The 12631-nt window shown below is 49.9% G+C and overlaps 4 protein-coding genes across 15 annotated transcripts in view; 2 read left to right on the top strand and 2 right to left on the bottom strand.

Moving 5' to 3' along the window:
* Nucleotides 1-12631, top strand: part of LOC100858664 (probable 2-ketogluconate reductase-like) — a 45610-nt gene that overhangs the window by 7111 nt on the left and 25868 nt on the right. For all 6 annotated transcript variants that reach the window (XM_046938112.1, XM_015275928.4, XM_040696338.2 and 3 more), the window contains 2 exons: nt 299-474; nt 691-787. In XM_046938112.1, coding sequence (XP_046794068.1) covers nt 299-474; nt 691-787 — 273 coding nt within the window. The remainder of the gene's footprint in view (nt 1-298; nt 475-690; nt 788-12631) is intronic.
* LOC101750341 (golgin subfamily A member 6-like protein 1) lies at nt 2479-7404 on the bottom strand. 7 transcript variants are annotated; one of them, XR_005857864.1, is made up of 6 exons: nt 6666-6918; nt 5945-6062; nt 5303-5423; nt 3439-4895; nt 3106-3235; nt 2479-2755 (listed from the first exon to the last, which is right to left on the bottom strand). XR_005857864.1 is itself a non-coding variant. In XM_040696344.1 (5 exons), exons 1-5 carry the CDS (start codon nt 7398-7400, stop codon nt 4329-4331), a joined length of 999 nt encoding a protein of 332 aa, XP_040552278.1. In that variant the 5' UTR covers nt 7401-7404; the 3' UTR covers nt 2479-4328. The 7 variants fall into 7 exon arrangements, 2 of the variants coding, with proteins under 2 accessions (XP_040552278.1, XP_040552276.1); XR_005857863.1 differs by having other exon boundaries at nt 2479-3235; nt 3439-3561; nt 3886-4895; XR_005857861.1 differs by having other exon boundaries at nt 3106-4895.
* On the bottom strand, nt 7787-9650 carry LOC124417789 (coiled-coil domain-containing protein 81-like). The gene is made up of 2 exons (XM_046938123.1): nt 8381-9650; nt 7787-8076 (listed from the first exon to the last, which is right to left on the bottom strand). The coding sequence occupies exons 1-2, from the start codon at nt 8502-8504 to the stop codon at nt 7787-7789; spliced, it is 414 nt and encodes a 137-aa protein (XP_046794079.1). The 5' UTR covers nt 8505-9650.
* Nucleotides 8456-11602, top strand: LOC121109603. The gene has a single exon (XM_040696345.2). It carries the CDS (start codon nt 9043-9045, stop codon nt 9985-9987), a length of 945 nt encoding a protein of 314 aa, XP_040552279.1. The 5' UTR covers nt 8456-9042; the 3' UTR covers nt 9988-11602.

Here is a 12631-nt window from a genome sequence, read left to right as displayed (position 1 = left end):
ATTCAAGGCCAGGCTGAACGTGGCTCTGGGCAGCCTGGTCTAGTGGCTGGCAACCCTGCATATAGCAGGGGGGTTGAAACTAGATGATCATTGTGGTCCTTTTCAACCCAGGCCATTCTATGATTCTATGATTCCCTGGTACTTAGCAACGTCTATTCCTTTATCCTGGCCTCAAACTTCTTAATATCTGCACTGTTTAAGATGACGCTTAGGATGGATGGATGGGTTGGTTAGTTGACTAATTGTTAAAAACAGTTCCAAATAGTTGTGTCAAATGGGCTGTGTGTTTTTCCTTCAGGAGCCAGGAGGAGGAGCAGGCCGTTGGTGCCTGCTACAGTGAGATGGAAGACTTGCTGCAGCAATCTGACTTTGTTATGCTGGTTGTGAACCTGACGCCTCAGACTGAAAAACTGATTGGGAAAAAGGAGCTGGGGCTGATGAAACCCACAGCCACTCTTATAAACATCAGCCGAGGTAGGCATATCTCCCGGAAGTGGTAATGGCTCTGTGGTGAAGACTACTAAATAGTCTCTGTTTGTTTTGCTTGGTTGATGGTTACTAGAAAGACATTCTACTTTCAAACAAGATGTAGGTGCTTGAATTTCTTTCCCCTGGGTCCTTGACCTTTCCCCGCTCCCAGGCGAAAACGTATTCACTGACTTGTGATAGAAAGATACCATTCCATTGCAGGTGCAGTTATTGATCAAGATGCATTGGTGGAAGCTCTCCAGAATAAGACTATTAAGGCTGCTGCTCTGGATGTGACATACCCTGAGCCTCTGCCAAGGTAGAATAACTTGCTTTTCATTCTCTTAGTCTGAAACTTGTAAAATGCTGAGCAAAAGTGTACTTATTACTTTGATCTCTATGGGGAGTCTCTCACTGTTCAAGAGCGTAACCTCATCTTATCTTGCACAATCCTAACTTGATGACCATCTATTCTCCCTTGCCACATTTTCAAGTCAACATGACTGCCAAGCAAGGCAACAAGGCTAGCAGAGAGGATGGAGAAACGAGTAAGCAAATTTACCAACATTTTCTGCCAATCCTGTGTACGTGGCCCCTTTCTATCAATGCCGTTGCTGTTTCCTGAGGTTATGTTCTCAGCAACTAGCAGAAGAATTAATTTCATGTGTGATATCCATTCTGTTCTTACTGCTTCTTGCGGGTGTAATACCTTGTCCTTGCTGTTTCTTGCAGAAATCACCCTTTATTGAAATTAAATAACGTCATAATAACCCCACATATTGGAACTGCAACAGTTCAAGCCACCCACATGATGGCAGAAGAAGCAATAGCAAATATGCTGTCTGTTCTCAACTGTCAACCCATTCCAAGTGAAGTGTTTCCCCAGTGATTTGCACCAGACGACAGTGCTAAATCTCTGACTTGTGAGGAGGCACAATTTCATACAGGACCACTGTTTAAAAACAAAACAAAACAAAACAAAAAAAACAAAAAAAAAAAACAAAGAGAGAGCAGCTTTGTTCCAGCACAGCTCTTTTTGTCAGTATACTGCAAGGCTGTCAACTCACTCAGCTTACTCTGTACTGGCATTTACAAAATCAAAACAATGAAGTGGAACAGCTAAAACTGTTTTGTTTGAATACTTTGATGTCTTCATGAATGATTTCTACAGGGTTCCATTAATGAGTGCTGGTCCCTTTTCAAGCACCATCTCTTTTTGAAAAGGACGGGAACTGGCAATTGCAATATGTCAGAAGTCATGCAAGCGAGCACAGGATGGGCTTGGCTTGATCTTCTAGAGATGAGGTGGAAAATCAGTGTCTAGCAAACGGAAGTAAGGTCAGGTGACAGGAGTGAACTACAGATACGCTGTTCACCTCTGCGGGAAGAGTATTCATGTGGCCAAAGCTCAACTAGAGTTGCAGGTGGCCTGTACTGTGGGAGACAGATATTAAAAGCACGTTTTAAATTACGTCAATAGCAAGAGAAAGATCAGATTTTTCTGTGACTTACTGGAAAACACACAGAAGACGGGAAAAAGCAGCCCAAACTGAATTGACAAGATGTTGTCTCAGAACTGACTTACAGCTGTTCAGCTGTTAAGCCTGGGCTCAGAAAGCCCCACTGCGTGAGCATCTCACCTTTTGAGCACAGACATTCCCTGCTTCAGCCATGGATCTGCCAGCAATGTCAAGGGGCAGGCTGTGGAAGGGGCCACCTTCAACCCAGGCAAAGAAGCTGTTGGCAAAGCTGTCAGTGTGCAGATGATATAGGCACACTCATGACGCTAGAGAAGATTCCCACTCCGAGATGGAGCAGGGACTGGGCTTCCCTCCCCATCTCCTCACGCAAGGTTCCTGCCTTGGATTTTACCACCCTCACAGCACATTGTGGCACCCATGCAGCTCTGAGTAGCCCTGCCAGTGCAGGCCTAGGAACTCTAGGAAGGGGAGCACCTGGCTTTGCCAGGCACCCACAGTAAAGCGTGTGTTTCACAGTGACCAAGACCCATGGTGTTTGGGTAATGGGGTTTTATTGGGTATAGGGAAAGGGTGACAGGGAAAGTGGCGACGCGCCTTTCAGAGTGTCACCGTTAACGTCGCCAGAAGTGAACGGTGGTCCTCACTGAGCCTCATTGAGGGTCCTCATTGAGGGTCCTCATTGAGGGTGACACTTGCTGGATGTCTGTCTCGGGAGTCTCAGTGCTGGCAGATCTCTCGTGCTCCTTGTTGACGTGCGCAGGAACTACTCTCCGGGCCTAAGGAGTTCAGCGTGAAGCTCTGTAGTTCTGTGAATGCAGAGACAAGCAGCACAACACTGCAAGTCTCTGCAGTATAAGAGAGTGGCTCTGCTCGTGTGTGGCTAGAGAGAGCAGGCTCATGGTCCCTGTAATGTAATTGCAGCCCTTGTGGCCAGTCCCAATCTGGGGTAGCCTGCTGTGGGGCTGATTGACCAGGCACTGAGTCAGGCGAGGGCTTAGACTTTGGCCTGAGCACATAGCTGGCTGGCAGGGTTGTCTGTGCAGAGGTCTCCAGTTCCGCGGCCAGCTGCTCTCCATCCCACAGGCCCAAGAGGGTCTTCCCGTGGCTTGCTATGGCTAGCTATGACATGGTGCTTACAGGAGCCCACACCACCTACCCGTGCTGCCTTGCCCGGCCTTGGCCCAGGAGGGGGTGCAGGTCTATACTGAGGTCCTGACAGAGAAAGGATGCTGGGTGTTTCTCTTGCTGACCGACTCCACTGACTCCACCGCAGCACTGCGAGCTCGCTGTAGGCACACAGTGGGAGGGGGTGTGAGCACAGGGAGACCGCTCTCTTGCTGGGGCTCCCAAGCTTGGTGCCTGCTGCGACTGCAGGAGGTGGCTGTGCTGAGAGCCCGCTTCCAGGAAAAGCCCTTCTTTTGCCCTGGTGCTGCAGGGGGTGGGAGAAGGGCAGTGGGGGAGACCAAACTGCCTGTGCGGAGAGCTTTACCTCTGGAGCCGGCCCTGCAGATCCTTCTCTGCATCTCTCTGTCCCTGCTGCTCACGGGCCACTTGCTCCACAATGCACTTCACCACCTCCCGCAGGGTCTCTTCTGTCACTGGAGTAAGCCTCCTGCAACAACAAGGACAAAACCTGTCTCACTCTTCAGCTGTGACACCCCTGCCTCTTCCCTCACCCAGCCTATTCCACACACGGCCCCATTTGGCCCCACAGCCACTTTGATGCAGGATGACTTCCACACGTGGGCTGCTTTGGGCTCCAGAGAGGCTCATGGCATCGGGCCCTAACCATGGTCACACCCATGGCCTCAGAGTTCTCTCTGAGGGTGTTGTGTGCGGCACCATGACTCGGAGGCTGGCTTCCTTGATCCACGGCACAGGTGGCTCACCACCACCCTACTGCCCCTGGCCCTGGTTGGGATTGGTGTATGCTTACCGTTTTGGGAAATGAGCGCTGTCCCAGGAGACTCTGGGTGGCTCCTCCTCGGCCTCTTCCTGCTCCCCCATCATCCTCTTGATCAGGCTGTGGCTGGAGCTGCAGCTGGAGCTGGACTGCTCTGTCTCGCTCTCAGACAGAGAGCTGGAATATTCTTCCTCAAAGGCAGAGGATTCCTGTACAGGAAGAGACACTCAGCCTTGGGGTGCTGCTTCCCAGCATGCAGCTCCCTGCAAGACCACTCCAGTTGGGACTGCAGTGGGACGGGAAAGCAATCAGGAGAGAAACCTCAGCACGCTCTTGGGGCCATGTCCCAGCGTGACCAGGGCTTTGTTACCGCTCCCTGTTGGGTCCTCTTGCTCTCAAAAGGCAGCAGTCAGCCATCCAGCTGTGCTGCACCAACAGCGCTACTCTGGTCCAGGTGCTAGAGGTACCTTACAACCTCAGCTCCCCTGGATGGGAAGGTGCTGCTGCTTTCTTGCGGGGATGCAAAGTACCTGAGCCACTGGCATCTCCACTTCTTCTGGCTGGGCTTCCGTCTTCTCTGCTTCCAACTCTTGCTGCTTGGCTTGCTTCTTTTTCTGTTTCTTCAGCATTTTGTTCTTTTTTTCCTCTTCAGCCAAGAACTTCTGGGCATGTTTTGAAAATCTACTCTTCTCCTCCTGCTTCACCTTCCTCACCTTCTCCTGCTTCACGTTCTTCACCTTCATCTCCTGTTTCACGACCTTCACCTTCTCTTGCTGCACAAACTTCACCTTCTTCTCCTGCTTCACCTTCTCCTCTTTCCTCATCTTGTCCTCCTTCACCTTCTTCCCTTTCTCCTCCTTCACCTTCTCCTGCTTTACCTTCTCCTCTTTTCTCATCTTGTCCTCCTTCTCCTTCACCTTCTTCCCCTTCTCCTCCTTCTCCTTCCTCACCGTCTTCCCCTTCTCCTCCTTCTCCTTCCTCACTGTCTTCCCCTTCTGCTCCTTTCCCTTCCTGGTCTTTGCGCATTTTTTCTCGGCGGCAATCTGTATGCAACAGTAGGCAGCGTTAGTCTCTGTGGAGGCTGAGGGGTTTCCCTTCCTGCACTCCATTTCTCCCTTTGTCTTCCACCTTTCTGGTTTGCTGCCAGGCTCCTGTGGACTCGACTGAAGAGCCCTTCTGTAAGAGCCAGGAAAATAAATAAACACTGGGCTAAATGCAGTCTGGCAGCTGGGAGTTCTACACAAGCCATCAGGAGCATCCCCCAGTTAGCTCTTGGGGTGGCTTTCGGGAGGCAAACGGAAGCGAACTGCTTATTCTCAAATGCCACCCCAACTCATTTCTCTTCAAGCAAGGTGTTATGTGAACGCGCAGTAAGGAACGCTGTGAGAATCAGTGATGCTTTTCTACAGTTCAGTAAGACAGAGGCACTGCAGCAGTGTGTGTCACGTACCCTTCTATTCGCCTCCACCGCTGCAGCAATGAAGTCCACCATCCTGGGAGTCACCAGAGGAATGACTTTCCCTTGCTCTTCTTTATCCTGCAAGGGTCTCCCCGGGACGGCTGGTAGCTGCCTGCAGAGACAGGTGGGGAGAGTTGACAGGAGGGCAGGAGGTGCTGGGCTTGCATTGCATGCTTAAAAGTGCTTCAGCAGCTTCCTCAGCAAAAAAGAGTCTGCAAGAGCCCCCACATGACTGATCTGGTCTCTACCACTTCCCTCGGAGACCTGGGAACAGCCTGCGGTGCTGACAGCAACCCAGAAACACACTCAAAACTATTCAAACGCTCCTAGGAAAGGAACACCCTCATCCCTTCTCGGGATGTTTCTTGTCACTTTGCGCGCTGGGCTTGGCAAACAGAAAGGTCCGGTTTGCTTCCATCTGAAGGGAAGCAAGAAAGACTCTGCGCTCTTGCAAGGAGCTTTTGCCATTAGTTACCCAGCTAAGAAGTAATGCTATAGGACGTTTGTCGTGAGCAAGGAATCGCAATGTGGTAGGATGAGTTCATACAGTCTCCGGATACCCTCCAGATAAACTTCACTCCCACAGAGGCAAGAGCATGGCATCACCTGCGTTTCTTTTGCCAGGAGTCTCACCTGGTGCGAGGCTCTTTCTCCTCGGCTTTCTGGTCTCTCCCTGGCATTACAGTCAATGCCGGTAATCTTATTGGAGAAAGCGCTGCTCGATGAAGGAGGCGCGTCTCACAAAGGTCCCCTAGAAAGAGGAAGGGAGAGAACTTGAGAAAAGTTGCATTTCTGACAAGGTTTTGGCCCGTTTCTTCATGGCTATGGGGCAGCGTTGTTCCCTGGGGAATGCTACATTGATGCCTTCATCCCCTGTGTGTGCTGAAATGGGGGATGCCCTGGCAGATGCCGATGGTCTCAAAGAGCCATTCCAGAGAGGATAATCGTTTAGCACCAGAGGAGCTGGCTCTTGCATCTCTTGATGCATGTCCCACCCACACAGCTTTGCTACTGGGGCGTGCTGACAGCAGAGGAAGTGCTTTTGAGACATCTGAGAAGACAAAGGGAAGCAAGGGTAGTGATTTCCAGGGCTGGCAGGACAGGCTGCCGAGCGGAGGCTGCGGGGAAAGTGTCCTCTGCTGAGATGATCCCAGTGGCCACTTGTGATGGAGGGCTGCCCTGAGAACTTGTTCCGCAATGGATCACTCAGGCTTTCCCACAGTGGGTACAAAGAGTCACCCAAAGCGTCTCATGCTCTTCCAGGCGCTCTGTGGTCATGTCAGTTCTAATCGTCTCCAGATGAGGAGGAAGGAAAACAAAGAGGCCCCTGCTGGCAACTCACAGGTGCCCTTACCTTTCGTGCCACTGTCACCAGGTCTTGCCCAGCCTTGCTCGTGTCTGGTCTTCACGTGGTACTTCAGGTCCACCTTTGGTGTTTCAGTCATTTTAATTATGCACTTGTGCTCGTACCTGAAAGAGGAAGAAGCAGGCTGAAGGAAAGGCAACACCTTCCCTTGCAGCTTGACCCAATAACGGAGTGACAGAGACAGACCGCAGAGACACTGGAAGGCCATTGTTTCCCAGAGCAGCTCATTGTGGAGAACCATACAAGACCTCCAGCGTCTGGAGGGGCAGGTGAGGCCCTGTCAGTACATGCCAGTGTTTTTTCTGCCCTTGCTGTGAGAGCAGTTTTGCTCCCACAAGAATCTGTTCCTTCTCTAACCCTTGGGACCTAAGCAGAATGCACTCTCATTTGCAGGATGGAAGAAGCACTGGGAAAACCAGAAGGAAGACTGGCCTAAGTGCCCCCCCAGTTTTGACACTGGCACGGATGTGAAACGTGACTTTGCTATGCCACTCTTCTCCAAATGCAATCCAACTGAACTGGAGTGAGCAGGGAGTTCCCTGCAAACCGGGCCTCTAAGCACTGCTAAGTACCGTAGCGAGTACCATGGGCAGCTGAAAAGCTGCTGTCTCGCTCAGGCGCGTGTGGCAGGAGCAAGCATACTCACATTGGAAAGACAGTAACACGTCCGGAAGTTGTTTGGGAAGCTACGCAGTCATTGGGTGAGATGACCGATTTGCTCATTTCTGGCATCTGCAATCAGAACGGAGACAGACGATGGGAGATGGGGACAATGGGAATGGCTGGCAGCTCCAATCTGTCTTAGCCCAACACAATGCAAGCTGCCAAAGGGAGGGGTTCGGGCCTCAGCAAGCCTTGCTGTGCCTGTGTCTCTGCTCCATGCTCTGAGTTGGGACTGAGCAGTGACGCTCACCGCTCCTCTGGTCTCTTGACAAAAAGCAAGGCCTTTTGAGGTTGCATATCCTGGCACAGAGCCGCGCCCCCTCGTGTAAGGGAAGAGCTCTACAGAGCCTGCTTTCCTGCAGACCACCAGGAGCCCAGGTGGCTGAAGAAGCATGGCAGGCCAGGAGAAAGCAGTCCCCTAGTCCCCGGAAGGCATTTCAGAAGAATCAGAGGTAGTGCTGGGAAAATGCAAAACCTACCCCAAGAAGAGCCTGCAACATGTCAGCAGTCCCGTTGAGCTTCTCCAGGAAGTCCTCATAGAATTTCATTTGGACCCGTTTTCCTTCAATCAGCAGCATGCCAACGTCTCTCCAAATGAAAGCAACGTTCCGCCTCTTCTCTATGCAGGCGCTGAAAAGGCACACGGTCCTTTCCACGCAAAGCTGCGCCGCGTCTGCAGAGATGCCATTTTCTGAGGCTATCTGAGCATACGGAAGTTGCTGATACTGGTCATGTCCTGGCGAAAGAAGAGGAGAGGAACGTGAGCACTTGGAGAGCCACTGAGTGGGCTACAATCAAAAGTCAGCAGCTTCCAGCCCCACAGGCAATACGCTACTCTTGAGATTTTGAAGTGGCACCATTGGTATGTCTCTGAGGAGACGCTGAGACACGGAGCCAATGAGACCGGAATGAAACCCATTGTTGAAGCAGGTGAAAGAGAGTGTGCTGTTACACTGTATTACCATCTATAATGACAGTCTGGCACCCTTTCCCCACTCTGGTGCCAGGGAAGCACCTCTGTCAGACTTCACTCTTCCTACCTGCAACATCTATGGAGTCATACTGGAGGTCATGGTCCTGCGCAAGAGCCTTTGCCAGGTGAAACAGGGGTCTCTCAACAGTAACCAGACCCTTCTGGCTGACTACGCGCTCTCTGACAACCATGAAAGTCCCCAGTCCAGGAATGTGCACAGCCTGAAAGAGAAGAAAGGGTGGATCAGAAGAAGTTTTGCAGGGGATGTCAGAAGACTATTTCCCTCTCACCTCTCCTGCCTGTGAAGAACCAGAGAGTGCAGTCTTTTGGCTCATAAAGAGACAAACGGGGTTCCCAAGCTGGCAGTCACCCCTAGGCAATCCACTTTAGTCATTCAACTCTGCCAGCAGAGGACTCAGGCAGGCCCAGAAAATGTCCAGCCCTTCTTCCATCATTAGGCCTGGACCTCCTGGCATGTCAGAACTGACAGAGGAGCTAGCCTGTGGCCCATTTTGCATTGCAGAGTCCTTCTGGGGCATGATTCCTGCTTCCACAGAGGGGAAGAATATCTGCGTTCCGTGGCAAATGGGCTCTCGCGGCTAAATCGACCGTGAGAGGGAGGAAAGGAGAGGGAGGCAAGTCCCACCTGGTAGAAAGCCAGCTGTTGACTGAGATAATAGGATGCACTGGACCAAAACTTAGCGAGCTCTGGAAAACAAAAGAAAAGACATGTCATGCTCCCAGGAGGCCACCTCAAAACAGTTCAGCACCCTGAATTCCTGCCAAAGGAGTGATGCGTTTCTGAGACAAGCAGTTCAGTTCCACTGGCGACTCCTGCTTGGAGATCCCTGGGAAGGCAGGGGCCAGGTCGGGAACAGAACCCAGGAGTCACGCCTGCCCAAGCGCTCCTTCGGCCCCTTGGGTGCTAAGGTAGCTGCCTTCTTGCAGCAACCTGCCCTGCTCAGCCATGCCCACCTTCCTCCTTCAGGGCTTCCACACCTGTTTTCAGACATGTCACTGGGCCCGACAGCACGTGTGAAATTGGGCCTGAGGGCCTTACCAGAATTTCTGAGCTTCTCAGCAGTTGGAGGCGAGCGAGGTCCCGAGAAGAGGGATTTTGCCATCTTGCTTCCCCCCTTGCTGCAGGTCAACAACTGTAGCAGGTGGGCAGCCTTCCGGCAAAACAGTCCTCCTCCTCGGCCCTTCACCCCTGCCCCTAGTTCTGCTTCTCTCTGCCTACTCCTCCTCACGGCACAGCAGCTCCTCCAGAGCACAGCAGCGGCGAGATCAGCTCCTCGGCAAGCACCTGGAGTCTCTCCGGCCTCTCTGGGAGATGTGGGGAGGACACGTGGGGTCGTTGAGCTTAAAGGGGGCGGTCACCGCTGTGATGCAGGGCTATGCCATTATGACCTTAGAACATGTCACAGAGGGACTGCACACGCCCTGCCACTGGGCCTGTCAGAGGGGCCCCAGTGGTGGCCTGTGGGAGTGGAGCCCTGCGGCTTCCGCACGTCGGATCAAAGCTACCCAGACAGCTCTGGCGCAAGGACACAGGGAGGGCATTGTGCAGCGCTGACTCTCATTATGGCAATGGGTTGTGTGCTTTGCGATCCGTGGGCTAAACACAGCCCTGCGAAGAGCCAAGACTGTGCAGTCTTGCTTTCCCCTTACTAAAGGAGTTGATGACTAGGTTTCAAGATTGCTGAAGAAAGGGTTTAGTAAAAAGTATACAAGCGAAAATTATCCGTGTTAGCTCTATCCATCAGCTTCATTATATATTTTGTATGTGGCCCAAGACAATTCCTCTTCCTTCATTCAGGGTGGCCCAGGCAGGCCAAAAGGTTGGACCCTCTTGCGGTATGTATTAGAAAAGCCTTTGGTTGCTTGCCTTACTCATTAGAAGACACAGGGTTTTGTAATTACAGCATTTATTTTTACAAAAGCGGAAGTGGTGACATCACAGTAAATGGTCTTGCCATTCTTTGTAAACACACAAGGAGCAGTGACAAGGAACGCATCTTTAAACACAGCCGATGCGTCAATTTCACATCCAGTATGAAATGGAGAGACACTATGCTAAATGGACAGCCAGAGAAGCGAGCTCCCTTTGTGCACAGCTGAGACTTCACCGTGACACACACAGGTCTCAAGGAGTAACTGCTTTCTGCAAACCGCCTGACACATTTTACCTCTGTTGTTAGCTGCTCACACACTCAGGAAAGTTAACCATCAGAAATACCCCGGGTGCCTACCTCCAAGCTCTTTTTCTTCTCCAAGCTCTCTAATTCGTTTAACAAGGGCCATTAAAATGGAAATCAAACTGATAATCCCGTATTAAAAATTGATACATTTTTGAGGGTTGCAAAGCTGAGAACAGGAGATTGGAATCGTAATCGGTAATGAAAAGCGGCCTTGATGAGAAGCTATTCTCTGGGCAGTTTTCCAGAGTTGCTCCTCGGATGCACTAGAATCCTTCCCCTTCGATGTCACTGTTAATGTCTTAATTCCTGAAGGAAAATGACATCACATGTTTGTTTCCTACATAGAGCATATCTGACCTTCCATGGACTGAAAGGAAGCTTTCATTTCTAAACATAGCTTATTCGTACAAAGGTACTGTAGAAATCCATATTCTCTCAGGAAGTAAAATACATGCCTGTAGGCATCTACATTGCACACACCTTCAACCATTAGGTATTCAACTGAATGCTCATGCGTTATACCATGGGCACAGGTGGTCTTAAGATGTGTGACAAACCTAACGGCTTCAAAATGCTGTTAACTTACTAAGTGGGCTATCAAACGTCCAGCAGTGCCACATCAAGTGTAGCTTCTGGTTGATGTGGAGATATTTCACGTTAGCCCACAACAGGACTGAACCGTACTAGAAAAATACTACACACGGTGTAAGCTGTAATGAAACCACCTAGCAGGCACCTCAGTTGAGAAAGTATGGAGATGCTTCGTAAAACAGAAGCGCGTTTGTTAAAATAACTTTTGGTAGTCTTCTGTTTCGAGACTGTTTCTGAATTGTAGAAATGAATAATCCCAGCTCAAAGAGAAAGATATGTATTAGTAGCAACAAGAAACGGCATGCCTCTTCTGGAGGGAATCCCCATTTGAATCATTTTTATATGGCTCTCATGGAGCCATCTGTAACCCCAAAGTCTACCAGTAATCCAATGGAAGTACCCCATTTATGCAATTTTTCTAAGAAGGCAAAAGTCAAAGCCTGAAAAACCTAAGTTAGCCATAAGATTGAAGTCAAATTAAACATTCTCCAAATTGACCATTTGTGGCCATTTTAATTTTGTATGAAAGATACCTAGGAAACTTTAAGACAACGTTCAAACTAAACAGTTCTCCTGAGAACCAGCTTCATTTACTCTCTGGTTAGGCTTAGGGAGTAAAAGGACAGGTTTTAAAAAGTAATCTGAAGATGCAGTAATAAGAATCTGGCAAGAAGTTAAAGACTGTTTTCCTAATGTTCTCAGGAACTACTTTGTTCACTGGAAGGCTAGTCTACAGAGATATTCTGCACCACAAGTCCAGAACAAAGGCCCCACTCAACTGGGGTTTTCCTTCCAAGAACTGTATACCTCACATAGTCCTGGAAGAAGAAAACTTTTGGCATTAGTTTTGTATTAAATACACGTGACTTAGTCCAGCTGCCGCTGAGCCAGAAATGTTTGTCCCTGCCCATGAAGCCCAGCAATGCAGAAATGAGAACAACATTTTAGAAATGAGAACCAGAGCTCACAAATTCATTAGCTCATTGTCACTGAGTTATCTAGATCAATCTACATTAATCTATGCCCGTGACAGGGGGGCAGTAGGCCCGTGGGCCCCCTGGCTCTCAAAAAATGGGAAGGGAAAAAGGAAAGGGTAGCAGAACGGGAGCTGGGCTCAGAGAGGGAAAAAGAACGGAGCAGCAGCAACGATCTAAGGAGGAAAACTTATTTTACTATGATATCGGAATGCAAGATAACACAATATAATACAATCTAATTGAAATTAAGGGTAATAAATCAAATAAAATAAGGGAGAGAAAGTTTCCAAAACCGAAAGGCCTACGTGAATGAAGGTGCACAGCTTGGAAGCACACCCACCCTTCTGCCTGAGTGTGAGAGAGAGTCAGATCCTGTGACTTTCGTGCTGTATCGCCCTTCTCTGACCATGAGATCCTCTGGGATAGGTAGTTCTTCTTCTCTTTTGAGAAGCAGGTATCTAGAAGGTTGTCAATCCACAGAACTGGAGTATTAACCCTTTAATTACCTGTGCTGTACATGATGATATGATGTGGAATACCAATAGCAAA

This window comes from Gallus gallus, chromosome 2 (genome assembly GCF_016699485.2).
Source record: "Gallus gallus isolate bGalGal1 chromosome 2, bGalGal1.mat.broiler.GRCg7b, whole genome shotgun sequence".
Classification (NCBI taxonomy): domain Eukaryota; kingdom Metazoa; phylum Chordata; class Aves; order Galliformes; family Phasianidae; genus Gallus; species Gallus gallus.
The sequence above is the reverse complement of the archived record's forward strand: the minus strand, read 5'-3'. Positions and strand labels throughout refer to the sequence as shown.